The 25,352-nt window shown below is 44.5% G+C and overlaps 1 protein-coding gene, 1 long non-coding RNA gene and 3 other non-coding genes across 9 annotated transcripts in view; 4 read left to right on the top strand and 1 right to left on the bottom strand.

The window, feature by feature from the left end:
• Window positions 1–25,352, bottom strand: part of LOC130295048 (uncharacterized) — a 93,173-nt gene that overhangs the window by 28,664 nt on the left and 39,157 nt on the right. Inside the window, exon 6 of one of the 2 annotated variants that reach the window (XR_008848682.1) lies at window positions 21,113–21,889. The exons of the other annotated variant lie outside the window; for it this stretch is intronic. This is a non-coding gene — a long non-coding RNA (uncharacterized LOC130295048). Of the gene's footprint in view, window positions 1–21,112; window positions 21,890–25,352 lie in introns of those variants that run through there. 2 annotated transcript variants of the gene reach the window in all.
• ZFR (zinc finger RNA binding protein) overlaps window positions 1–25,352 on the top strand; it is an 84,265-nt gene that overhangs the window by 49,532 nt on the left and 9,381 nt on the right. For all 4 annotated transcript variants that reach the window (XR_008848663.1, XM_056545202.1, XM_056545210.1 and 1 more), the window contains 9 exons: window positions 795–986; window positions 2,802–3,066; window positions 6,617–6,795; window positions 10,363–10,482; window positions 10,570–10,715; window positions 12,087–12,246; window positions 14,301–14,509; window positions 15,935–16,085; window positions 18,716–18,857. Coding sequence is in view for 3 of the 4 variants with exons in the window: in XM_056545202.1 (XP_056401177.1) it covers window positions 795–986; window positions 2,802–3,066; window positions 6,617–6,795; window positions 10,363–10,482; window positions 10,570–10,715; window positions 12,087–12,246; window positions 14,301–14,509; window positions 15,935–16,085; window positions 18,716–18,857 (1,564 nt within the window). In the remaining variant the exon portion in view is untranslated. The remainder of the gene's footprint in view (window positions 1–794; window positions 987–2,801; window positions 3,067–6,616; window positions 6,796–10,362; window positions 10,483–10,569; window positions 10,716–12,086; window positions 12,247–14,300; window positions 14,510–15,934; window positions 16,086–18,715; window positions 18,858–25,352) is intronic.
• LOC130345574 (small nucleolar RNA SNORA66) lies at window positions 582–699 on the top strand. Its single transcript, XR_008884277.1, has one exon. It is a non-coding gene; the product is annotated as a small nucleolar RNA SNORA66 (small nucleolar RNA).
• On the top strand, window positions 14,072–14,205 carry LOC130345533 (small nucleolar RNA SNORA66). Its single transcript, XR_008884249.1, has one exon. It is a non-coding gene; the product is annotated as a small nucleolar RNA SNORA66 (small nucleolar RNA).
• LOC130345564 (small nucleolar RNA SNORA66) lies at window positions 14,762–14,895 on the top strand. The gene has a single exon (XR_008884274.1). It is a non-coding gene; the product is annotated as a small nucleolar RNA SNORA66 (small nucleolar RNA).

The raw sequence follows: 25,352 nt of genomic DNA, 5'->3' as shown, positions 1-25,352 counted from the left end.
ATGGTTACAGCTTATGAAAACCCCATAGACTTGCATTGAAAGGGCGGGGCATGACATCATGAGAGGGCAGGGCTACGATGTCATGAACTCCCGGGTCAAGCTTTTGGAACAGTTCCAAACGCTGAGCAGCGGAGTACCCCTTTTAGTCCAGGGTCAACACATCAGTCTACCAGGAGATTTTGGAGCCCTTCATGCTTCCTTAAATACAATGAACTTTTGCACAATATTAAAATTTTCCAAGTTTCACCTGTAGAGAGTAAGAGTGGTGCCGGGTCCCAAAGGGAAAGTAATAAAGTAATCCTATGTATTAGATCAAGGACACCAGTACAGAACAGGCTAAGTTCATGGCAGGACAGCCAAATGTGCGACATGGTACCACCCGCATTCCCACATCACCAGTAGGTATCCAGAACGGACTGATAGAAGTGGGAGAGGAGGTATTTGGGACCCTATTCCATCTCATAAGGGTATTATTATTAGTCTCCTGGGCTGTACAGAAGTCCTGTGGCTATTATGTTTTTTTATGTTCCTGTTTGTTCTAGGTGGTCACGCTTACATTTCCAATATAGATCGATAATCATTTGCAAACTAGATCACTAGCTCTGCAGCCGGTTGCAGAAGCGAGGGGAACACGTTTGCTATAGAAACTGAAAAAGCAATAGAATTACGTCTGTGGCTTTGTAGTTCCACATAACAGGCATTGCTATGGAAACCTTAATTATTAGATTTTTATTTCTGTTTGTATTGACAATTTAGTAACTTTTTGTCTATTTTTCCCTTTTAATCAATACCAGACCTATAAGGAGCATTTAGAAGGACAGAAGCACAAGAAAAAAGAAGCTGCCTTAAAAGCCTCCCAAAACACCACCAGCAGCAGCACAGCTATCCGTGGGACCCAGAACCAGCTCCGCTGTGAGCTTTGTGATGTCTCTTGCACAGGGGCCGATGCATATGCTGCCCACATCAGAGGCGCTAAACACCAGAAGGTACGTCGAAATCCGTAATGCTGACACACCGTACAGCTGAAGAGACAGATTGTGTAATAAAAGTCCAGCAGGTGGAGGCCTTTAAAGGGGTACTCTCCTGCTCAGCGTGTGGAACAAACTGTTCCGAATGCTTGAGCCAGTGCCGGTGTGAGGTGGTTTTTTGCGCCCCCGTAGATCCATGCGTCCGCTCCTCCCCCAGCTCTCCGAACATTTCCGAAGCCGAAACATTTCCGGCAGTTCGTGACGTTATAACCCCGCCCCCTCAATGCAAGTCTATGAGAGGGGGCGTGACAGCCGTCACGCCCCCTCCCATAGACTTGCATTGAGGGGGTGTTACATCATGAGGGGGCGGGGCTATGATGTCACGAGCTGCCGGCCCCAGCATTTGGAACAGTTCCGAACGCCGAGCTGCCCCTTTAAGTCTGGTCTCACTTAAGATTTAGTGTCTCCAGAAGTCAGACTACAGTTCCCTTAATAAGTTTGAGTTGTGTACCTGCAATTCCCTTAGTAGACATGCTGAATGGGCTCAGCCGTGCCCCCCTGGCTGGAAGGAAACTATGTATACAAGTCGCCCTAGCTTCCGGGGATACTTTTCTATCAGAGTGATGCAGCTCACCGCAATGGGAATAACAATCTGCTGTGCGTGCACGTTATCTGACAGGTCTATTACTTAAAATTTTGCGCTTTCCGTTCTGGCCACTAGGCCTAAAAGACAACTTAAAGGGGTATTCCAGCCAAATACATCTTATATCCCCTATGGTAAGGATAGGAGATAAGATGTCTAATCGCGAGCAGCCCAAACATTGTTGACAAAAAAAATTCCCCATGATATAGCTCCTTTTAAGCTGAGTCTTCTTGTTCTGTACAGATCATTTCCCAGTAGTGTTTTTATTATCACCGACAGGATTAGAGTGAAAGGTGACTCCAATATATAGAAATGAGGTACACACACTAGCTTTTGCTCCCAGATCAGCCTCCCTCTCACTCTAGAATGACCTTTGCAAAGGTCACCGAGCACGGCAAGAAAATTTTCCCTTTCATTTCAATGGGACAGCATCAGTCTATTGTTACCTATGTCCATCGGGCCTGCTGTAAAGCAAATCATTAAAGGGGTTATCCAGGAAAAAACTTTTTCTCATATATCAACTGGCTTCAGAAAGTTAAACAGATTTGTAAATCACTTCTATTAAAAAATCTTAATCCTCTCAGTACTTATGAGCTTCTGAAGTTGAGTTGTTCTTTTCTGTCTAAGTGCTCTCTGATGACACGTGTCTCGGGAACCGCCCAGTTTAGAAGCAAATCCTCATAGCAAACCTCTTCTACTCTGTGCAGTTCCAGAGACAAGCAGAGATGTCAGCAGAGAGCACTGTTGCCAAGACAGAAAACAACAACTCAACTTCAGCAGCTGATAATTATTGAAAGGATTAAGATTTTTTAATAGAAGTAATTTACAAATCTGTTTAACTTTCTGGAGCCAGTTGATAGAAAAAAAAAAAAGATTTTTCCTGGAATACTCCTTTCAATTGCTGTTAAAAAAAAAAAAAGCTCAAGCAAGATGGCGGCCCCATAATAATGTATAAAAAAGTTTAATAGCAAAACAGATGAAATCAGTAACTGGTTCTAATAAGGGCATTATGTATATTTTATTTAGTATATTACAATCTGGGCCAATGACATCGCCACTGCCTCTGTAGTTGCTCTTTTTACAACAAGGACTTGGTTGTCATGTACGCAAAATCATTAGTTCGATCGTAAACCTTATTTTCTACGCTGTTAAAAATAAAAAATCACATTTTATTTCCTGATTTCCTTCAGGTTGTAAAGCTGCACACCAAGCTCGGCAAACCCATTCCGTCAACTGAACCAAATGTCGTGAACCAATCTGTCACTTCAGCAGCTGTCAAGTCGGCTTCCTCCTCCAACAATACATCCAGCACTAATGGAGGCTCCTCTGTCACCACACCTGCTGTGAAACTGCTTACATCCTCATCTAGCGGCTCCTCGAGTGCAAGCAAAATGTCTACTATCTCGTCTAACAGCATCGTCAAGAAAATAACCACGCCAAAAATAACCTTCGTAGGCAAGTGGAAATATGACTGTATTGTCTGTGTGACTGATTTCAGGGGCGAAATGCTTTGGGTGCGGTAGGACAATAATACAGGGAAATTCTAGTGTCGGCTAAACCTGGTGTAGATTTACAAGTGTTTAAGTGACTTGTCGCAAGGTTAAGCCAGCTGTTAAATGGCCCGTTTGTCAGCTATAGAGATGAGCGAACTTGCAGTAAATTCGATTCGTCACGAACTTCTCGGCTCGGCAGTTGATGACTTTTCCTGCATAAATTAGTTCAGCTTTCCAGTGCTCTCGTGGGCTGGAAAAGGTGGATACATTCCTAGGAGACTCTTTCCTAGGAATGTATCCACCTTTTCCAGCCCACCGGAGCACCGGAAAGCTGAAGTAATTTATGCAGGATAAGTCCTCTACTGCCGAGCCGAGAAGTTGGTGACGAATCGAATTTACAGTAAGTTCGCTCATCTCTAGTCGGCTATAATGTCTCAGCGTACGCTGGCTTTTTTTGATTCTGAAGTACATTCTAATAAGCTAGATTCAATTCTAGGAAGGTTATAACTTTGAAGTCTATAGTGCAGTGGTCCCTCAACATACGATGGTAATCCGTTCCAAATGGACCATCGTTTGTTGAGGGATCCGTGCAATGTAAAGTATAGGACAGTGGTCTACAACCTGCGGACCTCAAGTTGTTGCAAAACTACAACACCCAGCATGCCCGGACAGCCGTTGGCTGTCCGGGCATGCTGGGAGTTGTAGTTTTGCAACATCTGGGGGTCCGCAGGTTGAAGACCACTGGTATTGGAGGTTATACTCACGTGTCCCCGCCGCTGCGGACGGTCACCACTCGTCACCGCTGCCCTGGATGTCGCCCTCCATCGCTGTCCCTGGGGTGTCCCCGACGCTCCAGCAAGGCCTCTGCTTCCCCGGCATCCTCGCTCTCCGTCGCCGCTATCACGTCGCTACGCACGCTGTGCTCTCTCCTGTCTGATAGGACTCCTCTGTGCTCTCTCCTGTCTGATAGGACTCCTCTGTGCTCTCTCCTGTCTGATAGGACTCCTCTGTGCTCTCTCCTGTCTGATAGGACTCTTCTGTGCTCTCCCCTGTCTAATAGGACTCTTCTGTGCTCTCTCCTGTCTGATAGCACTCCTCTGTGCTCTCTTCTGTCTGAGAGGGCTCCTCTGTGCTCTACCGTCTGATAGGACTCTTCTGTCTGATAGTACTCCTCTGTGCTCTATTCTGTCGGCTACTACTCCTCTGTGCTCTACTGACTGATAGGACTCCTCTGTGCTCTCTCCTGTCTGATAGGACTCCTCTGTGCTCTCTCCTGTCTGATAGGACTCCTCTGTGCTCTCTCCTGTCTGATAGGACTCCTCTGTGCTCTCTCCTGTCTGATAGGACTCCTCTGTGCTCTCTCCTGTCTGATAGGACTCTTCTGTGCTCTCTCCTGTCTGATAGGACTCTTCTGTGCTCTCTCCTGTCTGATAGCACTCCTCTGTGCTCTCTCCTGTCTGATAGCACTCCTCTGTGCTCTCTCCTGTCTGATAGCACTCCTCTGTGCTCTCTCCTGTCTGATAGCACTCCTCTGTGCTCTCTCCTGTCTGATAGCACTCCTCTGTGCTCTCTTCTGTCAGATAGCACTCCTCTGTGCTCTCTCCTGTCTGATAGCACTCCTCTGTGCTCTCTCCTGTCTGATAGCACTCCTCTGTGCTCTCTCCTGTCTGATAGCACTCCTCTGTGCTCTCTCCTGTCTGATAGCACTCCTCTGTGCTCTCTCCTGTCTGATAGGACTCTTCTGTGCTCTCTCCTGTCTGATAGGACTCTTCTGTGCTCTCTCCTGTCTGATAGGACTCTTCTGTGCTCTCTCCTGTCTGATAGGACTCTTCTGTGCTCTCTCCTGTCTGATAGGACTCTTCTGTGCTCTCTCCTGTCTGATAGGACTCCTCTGTGTGTTCTCCTGTCTGATAGCACTCCTCTGTGTTCTCTCCTGTCTGATAGCACTCCTCTGTGTTCTCTCCTGTCTGATAGCACTCCTCTGTGCTCTCTTCTGTCTGATAGCACTCCTCTGTGCTCTCTTCTGTCTGATAGCACTCCTCTGTGCTCTACTGTCTGATAGCACTCCTCTGTGCTCTCTCCTGTCTGATAGCACTCCTCTGTGCTCTCTCCTGTCTGATAGCACTCCTCTGTGCTCTCTCCTGTCTGATAGCACTCCTCTGTGCTCTCTCCTGTCTGATAGTACTCCTCTGTGCTCTCTTCTGTCTGATAGGTCTCCTCTCTTCTGTCTGATAGTACTCCTCTGTGCTCTCTCCTGTCTGATAGCACTCCTCTGTGCTCTCTCCTGTCTGATAGGGGTCCTCTGTGCTCTACCGTCTGATAGGACTCTTCTGTCTGATAGTACTCCTCTGTGCTCTATTCTGTCTGATAGTACTCCTCTGTGCTCTCTCCTGTCTGATAGCACTCCTCTGTGCTCTCTCCTGTCTGATAGCACTCCTCTGTGCTCTCTCCTGTCTAATAGCGCTCCTCTGTGCTCTCTCCTGTCTGATAGGGCTCCTCTGTGCTCTACCGTCTGATAGGGCTCCTCTGTGCTCTACCGTCTGATAGTACTCCTCTGTGTTCTCTCCTGTCTGATAGCACTCCTCTGTGCTCTCTCCTGTCTGATAGTACTCCTCTGTGCTCTCTCCTGTCTGATAGCACTCCTCTGTGCTCTCTCCTGTCTGATAGTACTCCTCTGTGCTCTCTCCTGTCTGATAGTACTCCTCTGTGCTCTCTCCTGTCTGATAGTACTCCTCTGTGCTCTCTCCTGTCTGATAGCACTCCTCTGTGCTCTCTCCTGTCTGATAGCACTCCTCTGTGCTCTCTCCTGTCTGATAGCACTCCTCTGTGCTCTCTCCTGTCTGATAGCACTCCTCTGTGCTCTCTCCTGTCTGATAGCACTCCTCTGTGCTCTACCGTCTGATAGGACTCTTCTGTCTGATAGTACTCCTCTGTGCTCTATTCTGTCTGATAGTACTCCTCTGTGCTCTCTCCTGTCTGATAGCACTCCTCTGTGCTCTCTCCTGTCTGATAGGGCTCCTCTGTGCTCTACCGTCTGCTAGGACTCTTCTGTCTGATAGTACTCCTCTGTGCTCTACTGACTGATACTACTCCTCTGTGCTCTGCTGACTGATAGGACTCCTCTGTGCTTCACCATCTGATAGGACAGGGAAGAGCACAGAGGAATCCTATCAGACACAGATGAGTGCTATCCCACCCTCACTTACTGGACTTTGCCCATGCCTGTTCTTCAGCTTGGACAAATCCATGATTTTATAAGCCATTGCTTCTATAAAAAGAAATGAACATTTTCTAATGAAGTATATTAGAAAGGTTAATGTTTTGCCAAGATGTTCAACATATAAAAAAAAAGTGTCTGAATCTGACAGTGTCCATTTAAGTAATATGAAGTATGAGAAAGGACCATTCCTTGTGGTTTTGCTAAAGCCGATGCCGAGACCTCCTCTAATAAACTGTTCTATTGTTTTTGGTTCCTTTGTGTGTTTACTAATGGTTCATTGTTCTTTGTCTAGGTGGAAATAAGTTGCAGTCCACTGGAAATAAGACCGAAGACAGTAAAATGGCAGACAGTGTTAAGGTCGCTGCAAATTCCACACAAGAAGTGAAAATGGATCCCATGGCCGAAGCTGCTCAGACCTTAGCAGCCCTTCAGAGCGATGTCCAGCCTGTTGGCCACGATTATGTTGAAGAGGTTTGTTGTAATTATTATTATTATTTTTTTACTTTTTCACTTTCATTTCCCTAGTCCAATTTGCCTTCACATTTAGAACCGCAGAATATGATACATGGTGACAGAATATCTCGCTAATAAGTCACTAAAATACATTTATTGCTGCCTAAAGATTAAAAAAAAAAACACTTTCCAGGGTCTCGAGTAAATGTCATTTGCATGGATATTGAAGCTTTCAAAACACCATATTGCTTCGCTTCTTTCTTCCTCCTGCTTCCTACACAGACGCTGCCTTTGCTACTTGGCAGCTGTGTCTGAAAACCCCCGCTCTTTCATTTCCCGAAAACACCAATTGAGTGTTATCTAATGTCAACAGTATTAGTCCACAATCTGACACTTTGCTGCAGTCATAAATGATATGTTGCACAGTCGTCTTTTCTTATCTTCATATCACATCTGATACATGCTTTAGGGTTTAACTATTTATCACCTATCAACAGGATAGGGGGGAGAAGTGTCTGACATAAAGGGGGATCTCTGTCCTCTGGGACCCCCCTGTGACCTCGATCAGGGTTTTAAGTCTTCTGCTGGAATAGATGGGTAGTCGTGTGTGTGTGTGTGTGTGTGTGTGTGTGTGTGTGTGTGTGTGTGTGCGCGCGCGTTTGTGTGCGTGCGTGCACCACTGCTTTATTCATTGTTTATGCCAGTGTTTCCCAACCAAGGTGCCTCCAGCTGTTGCAAAACTACAACTCCCAGCCTGCCCGGACAGCCAAAAATTGTAGTTTTACAACAGCAGGAAAGCCACAGGTTTAAGATGGTTGATTATAGCAGTGTGTTCCAGCCAGGGTGCCCTCAGCTGTTGCAAAACTACAACTCCCAGCATGCCCGGACAGCCAAAGGCTGTCCGGGCATGCTGGGAGTTGTAGTTTTGCAACAGCTGGAGGCACACTGGTTGGGAAACACTGGTTTATGGGATTGCAGAGAATAGCACAACTCTTGGCTATCTACCTGATCCCGTAGACAAAGAATGGATCACAGTGGGTGAATTGCGTGGTTAGACACTTATTTCCCATCCAATTAATAGGGGATATTTTCATTAGGCTGGAAAAAAAAAAGTTAGTAAGTCTTATTAGGTTGTAGTTCTGCATATGTTCACTGCTTGTTAGTTTCTAACATTTCTTCTTTCTGACTGTCAAAAATAACAGGAATGATAATCTGGTTGTATACATTTTCTTACGGTCCTAGTCATCTTGGTAACTATGATGTTAAAGCGCAACTGTCATGGAAATGATACCCCCCAGACTAATGCCATGATAGTATAGATGATGATACCTGTAATGCAGCTGTACCTTTGGCTGCTGTTTATCACTCTTTATCAGCAGGAAAATAGTTTTATCGTGCGGTCAGCAACAGTCGGATAGGCACCTCCGCCACGCCTATCCCCTGTAAGTGAGCGCTGGGACCACTGTGTGATTGACACATAGGTCCCCACCCCCCAATGTCCATGATGTGCGGGCCGGCGTGACTCCACTGAGCCTATACATATAATGTGCACCTTTATGTTATATGAAATACAGTGCCCGTACTCCTCTTCTTTCTTCTCATGGTGCCGGGGACGCACTGCTTCTGCTTTCACTATAGGCAGAGAGCTCGCTCCCGTTGTCTGCCACCAGCTCAGTGCGCCTGGGCAGTACTAGAGGCAGAGAGCTCGCTCCCGTTGTCTGCCACCAGCTCAGTGCGCCTGGGCAGTACTAGAGGCAGAGAGCTCGCTCCCGTTGTCTGCCGCCAGCTCAGTGCGCCTGTGCAGTGCTAGAGGCAGTGAGCTCGCTCCCGTTGTCTGCCACCAGCTCAGTGCGCCTGGGCAGTACTAGAGGCAGAGAGCTCGCTCCCGTTGTCTGCCACCAGCTCAGTGCGCCTGCGCAGTACTAGAGGCAGAGAGCTCTCTCCCGTTGTCTGCCGCCAGCTTAGTGCGACTGCGCAGTGCTAGAGGCAGTGAGCTCACTCCCGTTGTCTGCCGCCAGCTCAGTGCGCCTGCGCAGTACTAGAGGCAGAGAGCTCGCTCCCGTTGTCTGCCGCCAGCTCAGTGTGCCTGCGCAGTACTAGAGGCAGAGAGCTCGCTCCCGTTGTCTGCCGCCAGCTCAGTGCGCCTGCGCAGTGCTAGAGGCAGGGAGCGAGCTCTCTGCCTGTAGTGAAAGCAGAAGCAGCGCGTCTCCGGCACCATGAGAAGAAAGAAGAGGAGTACCAGCACTGTATTTTATATAACATAAAGGTGCACATTATATGTATCGGCTCAGCGGAGTCACGCCGGCTCGCACATCATGGACATTGGGGGATGGGAACCTGTGTGTCAACCACACAGTGGTCTAGCGCTCACTTACAGGGGATAGGCGTGGCGGAGGTGGGGCATTGCGATCCCCAGCCACGCCTATCCGACTGTTGCTGACCGCACTATAAAACTATTTTCCTGCTGATAAAGAGTGATAAACAGCAGCCAAAGGTACAGCTGCATTACACGTATCATCATCTATACTATCATGTTATTAGTCTGGGGGGTACAATATCCATGACAGTTGCGCTTTAAGGTGACTAATGCTCCCCTAACCCATATGCATGTGGGAGTATCATCAAATATATTTGTTATTTTAGGAGTGATACATGTCAATGAGTCATACTATTTGGAGTTTAAGGGGTACTCCGGGAGAAAGAAGGGGTTTTGAAATGGGCTGTGTCCTTAAGGGGTTAAATTACTCATTGACATGTATTACTCCTACAATACCTAATATATATTTGATGATACTCCCACATGCATATGGGTTAGAGGAGCTTTAATCATCTTAACATCATAGTTACCCAGATGACTACAACTGTAAAAAAAAAAAAAGAAAATGTTTACATCCAGATTTGTTTGTTGTTTTTGACAGCCAGAAAGAAGAAATGTTAGTCACGATCAAGCTGTGAACATATGCGGAACTTCAACCCAATAAAACATTTTACTTTAATATGGATATTCTCACCTACAAAAAATATCACCTATCAAAGTACCCTTTGGGCTGGGGATCGCACCCCGAGTCTTCACCACGTCACTGGTGGCAGTGGTGGCTCTCTTTCACTCTCGGGGTGTCCCGGTTCTCCCCTATCTGGATGACCTACTCGGGTGAATCGGGTGAGCCTCAACATCACTCTGCAGTTCCTCTCCAGTTTCGGTTGGATCATCAACCGCACAAAATCCAACCTGTCTCTGTCCCAATCTCTGACCTTTCTCAGGATCCAATTTGACACAGCAGCTGTCTGTCTTACTCTTCCGGGGGGCAATCGCCACATGTCGGCTATTAACGCCGGCCCTCAGCTACAGGAATCAGCTGGGGGCCAGCCGGTATGACGTGGGCTCGAGTCGGGATCCCGCGCCATACACCACTTTCCGTCTCAGGACGAGCCGGCTCATCCTTAGACGTCAACCGTTTAAAATCTATATTAAAAAAAAAAAAAAAAAAAAAAAAACACAACAACAATTAGGCGTGAATTGCATGAGTTATTGTAAGAACTTGCAGGAACTAAGGCTGACGCTTATTATGTAAAATTATTTTGCAGGTTAGAAATGATGAAGGAAAAGTTATCCGCTTCCACTGCAAGCTCTGCGAGTGCAGCTTCAATGATCCCAACGCAAAAGAAATGCATCTTAAAGGAAGGAGGCATAGGCTGCAGTACAAGGTGAGTGTTGGTTGAAACTATTCATGGTCCACACTCCCATTGACTGCTGCTATTTATACAGACTTAATATTATATTTCCACAAACAGAAAAAGGTCAATCCAGACTTGCAAGTGGAAGTGAAGCCCAGCATACGGGCCAGGAAAATTCAGGAAGAGAAGATGCGAAAACAGATGCAGAAAGAAGAGTACTGGAGGAGGAGAGAGGAAGAGGAGCGATGGAGGATGGAAATGAGGTGAGGACAGAGAATTGTCTACAGAGAATGTAGTGTTAATCCTGTCTGTAGTTAATATTGACCCTACAGGAGGTCCAGATCATTTGAACTTCCCAGCAATGAGAATAAATTATAAGGGGGGGAATCAACCCATAGGAAGTGCTCTAAGATATAACTTCTAATAGTTTACTTATGAAATGCACCAAATTTCGTGACCCATAAAATAGAATTAAATATGACATGCACCAATATATGTATAGTCCTAGGCCCAACGTATTTCTACTGCATTCAGCAGTTTCTTCAGGGGACAACTACTATAGGCACAATGGCTGAAATGGTTAAAGTTTGTACCAAATGAGTAAAATTTTTACACAAAATTATCAGCCATAGATAAGGAGAATGTAGTGTAAAAATAAAACTTGGTCATTAAAGGGAACCTGTCACCTTAGTTATGCTGTTTATTTGCTACAGCAAATGATAATATGCAATTTGTAAACCAGATCGTTGCATGCCGGCTATTAGCAGCGGCCCCCAGCTACTGAAATCAGCAGGGGGCTGCCGGGTATGGAGCGGGCATGTGTCAGGAGCCCGCTCCATACTCCCTGAGCGGCACCATAACGGCCTAGGTCCGTCATGGTCTTGAAGGGGTCAAAAATCTTCTTGTGAAGACGCCTCTGGACCCAGCGGGACCCATTTGTAGGGTCGGCCTTGAGTGGACTATACACCTAAAACAGCATAGAATAGTATCCGCTTGAAAGGTCTATAAAATATATTCTGGTCAATTTTACATACATTTTCCCAAATCTCAGACCACCACTCTTCATTCTCAGTCAGGGCGCTCGCATGTATACCATTAAAATAAAGCTTAAAGGGGTTATCCAGGAAAAAACTTTTTTTTTTATATATATATCAACTGGCTCCAGAAAGTTAAACAGATTTGTATATTACTTCTATTAAAAAATCTTAATCCTTTCAGTACTTATGAGCTTCTGAAGTTAAGGTTGTTCTTTTCTGTCTAAGTCCTCTCCGATGACACCTGTCTCGGGAAACGCCCAGTTTAGAAGCAAATCCCCATAGCAAACCTCTTCTGAACTGGGCGTTTCCCGAGACACGTGTCATCAGGGAGGATTTTGACAGAAAAGAACAACCTTAACTTCAGAAGCTCATAAGTACTGAAAGGATTAATATTTTTTTAATAAAAGTAATTTACAAATCTGTTTAACTTTCTGGAGCCAGTTGATATATATATAAAAAAAAGTTTTTTCCTGGAATACCCCTTTAAGATATCTGACTTGTGTTGAGCCTACTGGAGCACTACCTTCATTATGATCGTCCTAGTCTCTGGCCTCTGTTACATATTTTTTTTGTTTTTACATGTTTTTTCTTTTACAGGCGTTATGAAGAGGACATGTATTGGAGACGCATGGAGGAAGAGCAGCATCACTGGGATGACAGACGAAGAGGCCCAGATGGTGGCTATCATCATGGACCTCCAGGGCCACCAGGATTGTTAGGAGTGAGACCGGGAATGCCACAACCTCAAGGACCAGCTGTGAGTTTTGTATTTGTGTTGCAAGCTGTCACTTTTTGTTTGATGTTGATTTGTGTTAACATTATTACTTTATCTGCCTCCTTTTAGATGTTTGTTTTATGTTTATTAAATTTCTTCTTGAATAGTTCAGCATATACTGTTGTTATAGAATAATGTAGGGGTCTGAAAGCTGCCAGGAGGGTTCTGGTAAGTTATGATGTAATTCAAAGGTCAATGTAGAGAATGACATTCTGTCTACCTAGAACAATGTTTCCAAACAGGGTGCCTCCAGCTGTTGCAAAACTACAACTCCCAGCATGCCCGGACAGCCAATGGCTGTCCGGGCATGCTGGGAGTTGTAGTTTTGCAACAGCTGGAGGCACTCTGGTTGGGAAACACTGACTTACTGGAATGTTTGGTGAGGATTTGGTGTATTTGTCTTAAAGGGGTACTCCTGTGGAAAACTTTTTTTAAATTTATTTATTTTTTCAAATCAACTGGTGCCAGAAAGTTAAACAGATTTGCAAATGACTTCTATTAAAAAATCTTAATCCTTCCAGTATTTTTTAGGGGCTGTATGTATACTACAGAGGAAATTCTTTTCTTTTTGGATTTCTCGTCTGTTACGACCACAATGAGACTCTCTGCTGACCATTTGAGGAATTGTCCAGAGCAGGAGAAAATCTCCATAGTAAATATACGCTGCTCTGCATAGTTCCTAAAATGGTGGCGTGACAGAAGAGAAATCCAAAAAGTAAAACATTTCGTCTGTAGTACACAGCCCCTAATAAGTACTGGAAGGATAAAGATTTTTTAATAAAGTAATTTACAAATCTAAACAAAAAGAGGGGCACGTACGTGCACTCACCGCAAAGCAGAGACGGTCCGGTAACGGGATGTCGGGTCACGGCATAGGAGCTGGTGTGTGGCGCTTGGAGGCTACGCCGGCAGTTTCGCACGTAAGTGCGTGCTTCTTCCGGCCTCAGAGGTTGCTGGCTTAGCCTTCAAGCGCCACACCAGCTCCTATGCCATGACCCGGCATCCCGTTACCGGACCTCCAGACCCGACCGTCTCTGCTTTGCGGTGAGTGCACGTACGTGCCCCTCTTTTTGTTTTTACTGGATACTTTACACTTTCGTATATGCACCCTGCAGGAGACATTGACATAGGTTGCCTAGGATCGCTCTGCTGTTTATATAAGGTGATATTGCTCCTTGAGTGCTCTCCCTCTTTCTTTTGCTTTTGTGGATAATTTACAAATCTGTTTAGCTTTCTGGCACCAATTGATAAAAAAATAAAAATTTAAATAAAGTTTTCCATTTGAGTACCCCTTTAATGCTGTTTCCCAAATACTACTACAGTGGTCCCTCAACATACGATGGTAATTCGTTCCAAACGACCCATCGTTTGTCGAATCAATCGTATGTTGAGGGATCCGTGCAATGTAAAGTATAGGAAGCTGTACTCACCTGTCCCCACCGCTCCGGTCCAGGTCCTCACCGCTCCCGATGCTGTCCTGCTGCTCCAGTGTCTTCTTCGCGATCATCCGGCTTCTTCCGCATCTTCTGCAGGGTCCGGGCCTCGCTTTCTGGTGACGTTATTACGCTGCTGCGCCGGCGCGGCGTGCGTAGTGACATAATAATGATGCCATAAAGCGAGGCCCGGACCCTGGAGAAGATGTGGAAGACGCCGGAGGATCGTGAAGTGGAGCCGGAGCAGCGGGAATAGGTAGGCGAACCTATAGAACGGATAGCAGATAATGCGATGGCCCCGACATATAAAAACATCGTATGTCGATTCTATCATATGTCGGGGCCATCGCATGTCGGGGGTTACTTCAAAATTTCTGCAAACTAGATCACTAGCTCTGCATGATGTTGCAGTTGCAAGGGGAACACGTTTGCTAAATGAATTTGGAGAAGGTAAATTCAAGCCTGGAAGTCTTGTCTTCTGGGTAATTTAATGCCTTCTCCAACAATCTTATTCTCTTATGTGGACTTCCTAGAAAAAACATTTTCTGTGTTTGTGGATTACAATGTATTTGTTGCTATGAATACTTTTGGATATGTTTGCAGCCATTGCGCAGACCAGACTCTTCTGATGACCGATATGTGATGACCAAGCATGCTGCGATTTACCCAACTGAGGAAGAACTCCAGGCTGTACAGAAGATAGTGTCCCTTACAGAACGAGCACTTAAACTTGTGTCCGACTCCATGGCTGAGCAGGACAAGAGTAAGGGCAAAGAGCCTGTTGAGGAGAAGAAGGACCCAACAAAGGAAAGGTAACCATTAAAAAACAGAAAAATCTGGCGACCCCGTGTCTGAGTTGGCCAATTGTCAGCTTTTGTGCAACCTATGTAGCGATCTCCTTTTGGAGGCCACTGCCTCAGATGCTATAAATGAAGATATAGATAGATATCCTAATTTCTGATACGTTCCTCATTTCAATCCATTACCTCCCCGGGAGCGGGATTGTGACTTGATCCTGTGATAACCAGGGGCCACAGATGTTTCTAATGACTTCTTGTAAATTTCTGCAAACTAGATCACTAGCTCTGCATGATGTTGCAGTTGCAAGGGGAACACGTTTGCAACATTAATCTGCCGAAGGTATATTTAAGCCTTAAAATCTTGTCTTTTGGGCTATATAATACCTTCTCCGACAATACAGCAAACTGTGTCTGTAGATGGAACATCTGAAAGGTATGGATTTTAAAAAGGCAAGGAGGAAAGAATGAGAATGCAAAAATGAAAAATCGCTATGTCATTAAAGGACAAGTATCATCATGAAAAAAACGTATCCCCTATCTGAAGAAAGGGATAAGTTTTAGATCGCGGGGGATCAGAGCGCTGGGGCCCCCGCGATCTCCTGTTTAGAGCCCCGACTCTCCTTCACAGCAGCGTGTCACAACCCCTGCGAATACAGCTCTATGGGAGAGCCATTCTTCAGCTCTCCCATAGAACTATATAGAGGGGGTGTGGTGGCCCCCTGCTTCGGCCAGGGGGCATGACGCGCTGCTGTGAAGGAGAGCCAGGGCTCTAAACAGGAAACAGCGGGGGGGCCCCAGTGCTCAGACCCCCCCCCACACAATCTAAACCTTATCCCCTATCCTTTGGATACTTGTCCTTTTAAAGGGGTATTCTGATGGGGGAAAAAATGTATTATCTGTTGCCAGAAGTGCCACAAGTTACAGATTTGTAAATTACTTCTATATAAAAATCTTAATCCTTCCAGTACGTATCACCTGCTGTATGTGCTAGAGGAAGTTGTGTAATTCTTTCCAGTCTGACCACAGTGCTCTCTGCTGACACCTCTGTCTTTCTCAGGAACTGTCCAGAGCAGAAGCAAACCTATCCTGCTCTGGACAGTTCCTGACATGGACAGAGGTGTCAGCAGAGAGCACTGTGGTCAGACAGAAAAGAAACTACACAACTTCCTCTGGGGCATACAGCAGCTGATAAGTACTGGAAGGGTTAAGATTTTTAAATAGAAGTAATTTACAAATCTGTTTAACTTTCTGGCACCAGTCGGTGTGAAAATATATATATAATATTTTTTTTCCAGCGGAGTACCCCTATTTATGGAAACAAGACTATATTGTCTTACCTTGCCATGTTTGAAGAGTAGAGCTGTTTTAGCTGTGAAGCAATTCATTTAAATTCCTCACCTCTATATTAATATATATATATTTTTTCCATCTTTTTAGGGCTCTGAAAGGAGTTTTACGCGTTGGCGTGTTGGCTAAAGGATTGCTCTTACGTGGCGATAGGAATGTCAGTCTAGTCCTGCTCTGCGCAGAGAAGCCAACCAAGACGTTGCTGACCCGTATAGCTGATAACCTTCCCAAACAGCTTGCTGTAAGTGGTTATGTGAAAATGGATTCATCTGTGCTACACTCATTTTGCTTGTGTGTCACATCACACAAACAAATACGGTAAAACTATAAGCAAAGAAAAAAATAATAAAATAGAAATCTATCTCTTTTTTTCAATTTCCCTCTATGTCTGCTGTGGACTGCCAGAAAGACGAGAGAATGTTCTGAACATAATCTGTTATTAGTTTTATTTATCTGCTGGCTACTTTGGATGTTAAAGGGGTATTCCAGGCAAAACCTTTTTTTTTTTTATATATATATCAACTGGCTCCGGAAAGTTAAACAGATTTGTAAATTACTTCTATTAAAAAATCTTAATCCTTCCAATAGTTATTAGCTTCTGAAGTTTTCTGTCTAACTGCTCAATGATGATGTCACGTCCCGGGAGCTGTGCATGATGGGAAAATATCCCCATAGGAACTGCACAGCTCCCGGGACGTGAGTCATCAGAGAGCAGTTAGACAGAAAACAACAACTCAACTTCAGAAGCTAATAACTATTGGAAGGATTAAGATTTTTTTAATAGAAGTAATTTACAAATCTGTTTAACTTTCCGGAGCCAGTTGATATATAAAAAAAAAGTTTTGGCCTGGAATACCCCTTTAAGTCTGGGTTCACACATAATATTTTGGTCAGTATTTGGTTGGGATTTTTAAGCCAAAACCAAGAGTTTGGAAATATTTGCACTTTTTCTGTATTTTGGACCCACTCCTGTTTTTGGCTAAAAATACTGACCTAAAGACTACATCACCTATAGCAGTGTTTTTTTAAACAGTATGTCGTTAGGTATTGCAAAACTACAAATTCCAGCATGCCCGGACAGCCACTGGCTGTCCGGGCATGCTGGGAGTTGTAGTTTTGCAACAGCTGGAGGCACACTGTTTGTGTGGGAAACACTGACCTATAGGCTCCCATTTTATATAAACCTTTTTTTTTCCTTCTAATATATGCTTCTGTTTCGAGTAATACAGTCTGCTGTGCTATTTTATACAGCAAAAAAAGATATACTGTCCTATGCTGGTACAACAGAGGCCAAAGGAGGACGCTCTTGGCCTCTGTCAGACAAATGGGGGCCTATGGGTATATTTGACCTTTGCACTTAACCAGAGCATACGGCAAACATCCTGCTGCAACTACAGCGTAAGTCTGATTGGTTTAAAGGGAACTAGTCAACACTTTCATGCTGTTCAAGCTCAGGCAGCATGAAGGATTGTCAGGCTCCCTTATTACAATGATGAATGATTCCTCTGAAACACTAAATAAAACCATCCAGCAAATGGGCAATAAGTCACCAGGAATGTCCCTGGTGGCTTTTCCCAACGGCGCTGACCCTTATCGATTGAACTCTCCCTGTTTGGATATTGAAAATTATCAATCAACCCAAGTGGGGGGAACTCAGAACCCCATTCTGACCAGTTTCATAACGATGATTCCTATTAAAGGGTACCTTTCATTAAAAAAACTTTTGAAATATTAAAGATTAATGTATGCAGAATAACTTTCTAATTGCATGCTATTAAAAAATATGTTTCTTTCTATTTAATTTTCCACTTTGAAAAAAATGACCACTAGAGGTCTCCCTACCAGTCTTGGCTGCAAGCCCTTTTTATAGATTTCAGACTCATGCTGGAGTCCTTAATCTCAGACTGCAGCCGGGACACAGACAAGCTCAGCATTGCTCCCTGCCTGTCAATCAGACAGACAGAAGCCAGCAGTGTGCTCATAGCACAGCAAGGCATACTCCTGACTCTGCCTTACTGCATGCCCTCATTCATTTTACTATCTGAGCTCAGCTCTTTCTTCTCTCTGCACATGCAGTTGTAAACAGAGAGTAGTGTTGAGCAGCATAGGCCATATTCGTATTCGCGATATTTCGCGAATATATGGACGAATATTATTCATATATTCGCTAAATTCGCATATTTGCGTTATATTTTCGCATATGCGAAAATTTGCATATACTAAAATTAGCATAAACGAATATGCGCATGTGCGAAAATTTGCATAAACAAAAATGCACATATGCGAAAATTTGTACACTAGTCTCACACAGTAGTATTAGAGCCTTCTTTAGACCACACAAGCTGGAAGCAGAGAGGGATGATCACTGTGATGTGTACTGTGGAAAAAAAAAAAAAAAAAACAATATTCGTAATTACAAATATATAGTGCTATATTCAAGAATATTCGCGAATAAAATTTGCATTGCGAATATTCGCGAGCAACACTAACAGAGAGAAGATTCAGAGCTGCCAGCTGAGCTTGTCTGTGTCCCGGCTGCAGTCTGAGATTTAGGACTCCACCATGAGTCTGAAATCTATAAGAAAGGGCTTGCTGCCAGGACTGGTAGGGAGACCTCTAGTGGTCATTTTTTTCAAAGTGGAAAATTAAATAGAAAGAAGCATATTTTTTAATAATATGCAATTGGAAAGTTATTCTGAATACATTAATCTATAAGATATATCAAGTGTTTTTGATGAAAGGTACCCTTTCTGGAGTACTAGAATGTAAGACACTTATCCCGACCCCGGATATCACTGCAGCTGTAGTGCAGATGGGCTTTGTAGGGTTACACATTGCTGTTATCTTATATACTGCTTATTCTTTTTGCAGGTCATATGCCCCGAGAAGTATGAGGTGGCCTGCTCCATTCCCGAGGGAGCCATTATATTGAATTCTTGCGTGGAACCTAAAATGCAGGTCACCATAACTCTGACCTCTCCGGTTATAAGAGAAGAAAGCATGAGGGATGGAGGTTCGGAAAAAAAAAAAAAAAAAAAAAACTTGACAACTTTGCTACATTTCTTCTATTATTACTTCAATGGGATAATGTATTGTAGACAAGCACACACATGGTGTCATCTCGGCTCACGTGAGATGCAGATGGTAGGGTTTCAGTGCAGTGGGGAGGAGGCTATATAAAGTATTTTTGTAGGTATCTAGGACCGGGTAAGCTTTTGTCACAGTTTTATTACTTTTATCAAATTCTTTAGGAAAGTTAGGAAAATTGAGCATCTTTACTATGAAATGATGTGACACCAGTGTGTCTGTCCCCCCCCTCTATATATATATATATATATATATATATATATATATATATATAATATATATTGATTGTGTAACACTCCGGAGACCTCCACAGGCTGTGGAGCCAGAAGCCGCATGGTCAGTGTCTGCAGTACTTGGGTCTGTTGCTATATAGGTCAGATAGAATGACATTTTGTTTCCTTAGTTGGTGACTAGACAACTGCTTACTATAGGACCGGCAAAGTGTAATGTATCCTGAAACACTGCCGCATTATAGTTATATATTACTACAGAGAGGGATTACTCATTTCAGGCACAAACACATAGGGGGAGATTTATCAAATCCTGTGTAGAGGAAGAGTGGTGCAGTTGCCCATAGCAACCAATCAGATTGCTTCTTTAAAGGGGTACTCCACTGGCCAGCGTTCAGAAGTATATGTTCCGAATGCTGTTTTTGCGCTGCAGGGGTCGGCCAAGCCCCTCATGACATCACATCCACGCCCCCTCAATGCAAGTCTATGGGAGGGGGTGTGACACCCGCTCCCATAGACATGCATTGAGGGGGGCGTGACCGTGATGTCATAAGGGGCATGGCAGACCACCTCGGCACGAAAACATATACTTCAGAATGCTGGCCAGTGGAGTACCCCTTTAATTTGTAAAGAGGAAAGGGAAAAATGAAAGAAGCGATCTGATTGGTTGCTATGGGCAACTGCACTGCTCTTCCTCTACACAAGATTTGATAAATCTCCCCCATAGAGCTGCACATAGACATTGGATTAAAGCTCATTCTTATATCCACTATTTTGGACTATGTCACTACTACTTGACACAGTCACTACTCCCTAAAACATTTTTCAGATAACTTTTTTGGCCTATACTTAATAAACAGACTCAAACGGCTACTATCATTCTAGCTGGCGCCAGAATACAGTGAAACTATAAAAGCACAATCCCTCTGCCCGAGGCTAGTGCCAAAACTCACATGATCAGGCGGACTGCATGATGTCCCATCCGGAAAGTCCAACTCCATGAGACTTCCAGGATAGGATGTCAGGCAGTCTGTCGGATCACCTGAGTTCTGTACTAGTCTCGAGCAACAGGATTGTGCTTTTGGTTTCACTGTATCTGGCCTCTGGCGAGAATTATAGTAACCCTTTAAAGGCACACTATCATCAAAATACAGTTTTTAAAGGAAAACGGTCACATGTTCACTCCCGCACTAACCACATGTAGTGACGGATAGTGTGGGGGACGCTGATTCATGTGATCCCTACCTTGCCCGGATCCGTCTGGCCGTTCGTCCGCAATCTTAGTTTTTCTATATATGCAAATGTGGCTGTAACTGGCACGGGCGGGGTTTTCAGGAGCCTAGTGGCACTGTGATGTCAGCGCCGCCCACTTATGTATTCATCCCCCTTGCTTCCGGCTCTTCCTGCCGCTCATAATTGGTCTTCACTGCGCATGTCAGGAAGCGGCACATGCGCAGTGAAGACCAGTTAGGAGCGGCAGGGAGAGGGAGGGAGGGGGATGAATACATAGGTGTGCGGCGCTGATGTCACAGTGCCACTAGGCTCCTGAAAACCCCGCCCGTGCCAGTTACAGCCACATTTGCATATATAGAAAAACTAAGATTGGGGGATCATAGGAATCCGTGTCCCCCGCACTATCCATCAGTACATGTGGTTAGTGCGGGAGTGAACATGTGACAGTTTTCCTTTAAGAGTTAGTCCAAGATCAGCCAAATGCCAAATTTTGGCTTTACAACTCTTTGGCTGGGTTCACACTGTGGAATTTCTGGGCAGAATTTCTGCTGGAGATCGACCCAGCGGCACTAGGACCGCACGGACTGCATTGCCATCCCCATAGATGTCAATGCATTTCTGAGCGGATCTCCCAGAAGATCCACCCAGAAATACATTGCCATCTATGGTGACAGCAATGCAGTCCGCGTGGTCCTAATGCTGCTGGCTTGATCACTGGCAGAAATTCTGCCCAGAGATTCCACAGTGTGAACTCAGCCTTAGGGTATGTTCACACTGCGGAATTTCAGCGGCGGACAATTCCGCCGCTGAAATTGTTCCGCGCATAGAAAGAACATGTTCATTCTTTGGGCGGAAGTCCGCGAGCACTGCATAGCCGTCAATGGTGAAGTCGCAGTGCCGCGCGCTCCTACCGCCGGCTTCCAGGCTGGATCTTCGCTTGCTGAATTCTGCTAGCGGAGATTCAGTTACAAATCCGTAGTGTGAACATACCCTTATATTGCATATGGGCTTCAGTACAAGGCACAGTCAATTTCTAACCCTAGATATTCTCTTTTAAAGTGTCCCGGTCATTAAAAAACAAACAAAAAAAACCATCTTTTGACCTATCACAGTGAAAAGATTTGCTCAGTCTGGGTCTTAGTGCAGTAGTGCACTTCGATCCCTGGCTTTAGTGATCACCGAACTGTGGTGCCTTTCTAAGTCTATGGGGCCTTCCCAAAAGCTGGACAGAGATTGCTGCACCGTACACAGGATGACTGGCGTGGTGCTGCAGAGATCGCAGGGGTCCCCTTTGGATAGGGGCTTACATGTCTAGCAACAGAGTGCCCCTTTAAGCTTCATAACACAATCTTTGTTCTTTGGGAGTATTGACTGATCATGTAGTAGTTTCTGATCCTGCAGCCTTTCCTCTAATGTCTATAGGAACCGTTTAGAGACTGTAGTTCTGACCCCTACTCTGCAGACCATTCATTACATCTGTTCTTTATTCTCGATTCTGAAAAAAAATAAGGAAACAAAGCCGTCCTTCATCTGACCTAGTGGGAATCAGGTGCTGGCGTCCTACTAAATTCTCTTGGGAGGTTTTCTGAAAGCCACCATGTAGATATTCTCCCCCAACGTGAACAATTCCCATTGTACCTTTTGCTTAAAGGAGTTCTCCAACTGAAATCTTTTATCCCCCGCTGCGCCCGGGCTGTAAAACTATACATTATAAACTTTCACTTACCTGCCTACGATCCCCCGTTGTTCCGATATCTCTGTACCGTTCTCTTCCACTTCCTGCGGGTCGGTGACTTCACTCTGCACTCAGCCTATCAGCGGCCGCGACGGGACATTGCTGCGGCAGCTGATAGGCTGAGCACAGAGAGAAGTCACCGACCCGCAGGAAGTGGAAGAGACTGGGACCGAAGAACGGGACGGCGATATCGCAACAACGGGGGATCGTAGGCAGGTAAGTGAAAGTTTATTATGTATAGTTTTACAGCCCGGGCAAAGCGCGAGTTAAAAGTTTTAGCTTAGAGAACTCCTTTAAGTCGTTTTTTTTTTTTTCCTATTTTTACTTTTTTTTTTTTTTTTGCAACGCTCTGTCACCTAATTTCAGAAAGGCTTTGTTTGATGGACCATAACTCGGCTAGGGAGTCATTTCTGCATGTGTTTGCTCCCAACCTGTAGTCGCCGACAGTCTCAGGTCTTCTATACGGCACTTGCATATGAATTGGTGACTGAACTGATTTAACCCTTGCTGCTGAGTCTTTCCCCAGCGGCTGGTACATTTCTGTGTGTTCTTCCATCCTTTATAGCTTTTTTTTTTTTTTTCTTCTATAAAGCCTTGTAGCGGAGAATTGGTCCCGCCAGGAATTGCTGCCAAGACATCGGAAGGATTTTTGACCAAGGTTTTCTTAGCTCAGTGTCACACCAGCCTCGTATAATCTTAGGAGGGGGTTTGGTTGCATAGTGCAGGCATCTGCTGCTGCTTCTTCTCCCTCCCTCACTCCTCTGAATTTGTCAGCAGTGTTCACACTATTTTTTGTGATGGTTACATGCGTGTCGTGATGGGAATTGCTTGAAACGCAAGAGAACAGTTGGGTTCTGTCAACTGAGGATGAAGCTGGCAGAAATCTGAGTTTTTTTTTAAGCGCATTGGGTGCGGTCATGGGCCCCCTCTATATACCTGCCAAAATAAAAATTGCTTAAAGGGGTACTCCGTCCCTAAGACATCCAAGTAGTATCCTGACGCCACGACTCCGCCCTCTTGTGACGTCACGCCCCCTCCCATAGGCTTGCATTGAGGGGGCGTGACATGATGTCACAAGGGGGCGCAGTCGTGATATCACGGTACTCCGGCCCTAAGACATCCAAGTAGTATCCTGATGTCACACCTCTGCCCCCTTGTGATGTCACGCCCTGCCCCCTCAATGCAAGCCTATGGCATAGGCTTGCATTGAGGGGGCGGGGTGTGACGTCACAAGGGGGTGGAGTCGTGATATCACAATACTCCGGCCCCGTAGTCGTGACCCTTCAGACATGGCACGATCATCGCTCTGTGCAGCTGACACAGGTGGGTGCTGCATGAGAGATTCCCAGCGGTGGATAGGGGGTCCCCAAAGCATAGGGGATAAGATATCTTAGGGCCGGAGTTCCCCTTTAAACTCCTGTTTTCTCCCTAACATGAGCATGAAATAGTGTGGGCACGGCGTTCTTTTCATTGATTAACCTCTTATCATAAGGGCCAAATAGATTTATTTTTTATTATTCATTATTTATTTTATTTTTACTTCTACATTCTCCAGATGATAATCGGATGATTTGCAAATCTTGTCATTTCAATTTTTATAGACGTAAAATGCCTGTTGGGGTGTTCTGAACTTTAAGAAAACATACAGAGTAAATACATTCTGTGTCATGCACTTAGGCCCTTTTGTTGTCGGAGCATGCTTGTTTAGGTCTTTTTTTAATCTTCTCCTAATCTTCATCATCCCCTTGTGTATCCACATTGACTAGACTGTTTCCCCTGCAGTCGCCCCGATTTCTCTCACTGTGCCCAAAGACAGAAGAAGATAGATGGTAGCATATGGTTAAATCGAATTTGCAGATCATCTTATTATGTATTGGAGGATGTGATTTTTTTTTTTTTTTAACAGAAAACGGGCGTCTGTGTGTAAGGCTGGGTTCACACTGCATTTTGTGTTTATTTCTCGGTTTACCTTTTAATCTTGCTGTATGCAAAAAGTCAACTTTACCATTGTATACAGCAAAAAATATATATATATATATACATTGCATTCCTTTTTAGTTTATTTATTTTTATTATAATTTAAGTCCATGGGAAACAGGTTCTGCTGCTATAGGATACAGCGACCTCTGTTTTTAGTATTTGTTAACGTATACGTTTTCAAGACTTAAAGTGTACATGTCATTTAGAAAAAGTTTTGACCAGTGCTAAGACCCCCACCAATCAGAAGGGTTAAAGGGGTACTCCGGTGGGAAACTTTTTTTTTTTTTTTTTAAATCAACTGGGGCCAGAAAGTTAAACAGATTTGTAAATTACTTCTATTAAAAATCTTAATCCTTTCAGTACTTATTAGCTGCTGAATACTACAGAGGAAATTCTTTCCTTTTTGTAACACAGTGCTCTCTGCTGACATCACGAACACAGTGCTCTCTTCTGACATCTCTGTCCATTTTAGGAACTGTCCAGAGCAGCATATGTTTGCTATGGGGATTTTCTCCTACTCTGGACAGTTCTTAAAATGGACAGAGATGTCAGCAGAGAGCTCTGTGCTCCAAAAAGAAAAGCATTTCCTCTGTAGTATTCAGCAGCTAATAAGTACTGGAAGCATTAAGATTTTTTTTAAATAGAAGTAATTTACAAATCTGTTTAACTTTCTGACACCAGTTGATTAAAAAATAAAAAGGTTTCCACCGGAGTACCCCTTTAAACAGCTATAAGCGTATGGGAACACGTCACTCCCATATTTGTAGCGAGATCTCTGCAAGCCAAGGAGTACGCTTCTCCCTGCTGATTCTCTGATCAATGAGGGTCTCAGCGCTGAGACCACAAACTTTTCGACACGTCTGTTTGGCATCCAAATGTTTGTACAGAATACGTCCAGCATCCACTTCACGAATTGTAATTATTCCAGCAAAAACTTAGTACAATAGCAACATTTTGACCCGTTATACCTGTGGGTCTATGTCAAGCTTCACCCACACACATAGAGGGTCTTATTCAAAAAGTGGATGCTAGATGGATTCTTTTCATACACAAGTGGGGCGGCCTCATTTAAACTTTTGTAAATGAGAGGTACACTTTTTAAAGGGGTACTTCGGTGGAAAACACCAGAATACAATAGGTGCCGGCAAGTTTTATACAGATTTGTTAAATTACTTTTGTTTAAAAAATCTTAACCCTTCCCGTACTTATCAGCTGCTGAGGAAGTATGCTCCAGAGGAAGTTG

This window comes from Hyla sarda, chromosome 1, assembly GCF_029499605.1.
Source record: "Hyla sarda isolate aHylSar1 chromosome 1, aHylSar1.hap1, whole genome shotgun sequence".
In the NCBI taxonomy this organism is placed as follows: domain Eukaryota; kingdom Metazoa; phylum Chordata; class Amphibia; order Anura; family Hylidae; genus Hyla; species Hyla sarda.
This window is presented reverse-complemented; position numbering and strand designations above follow the sequence as displayed.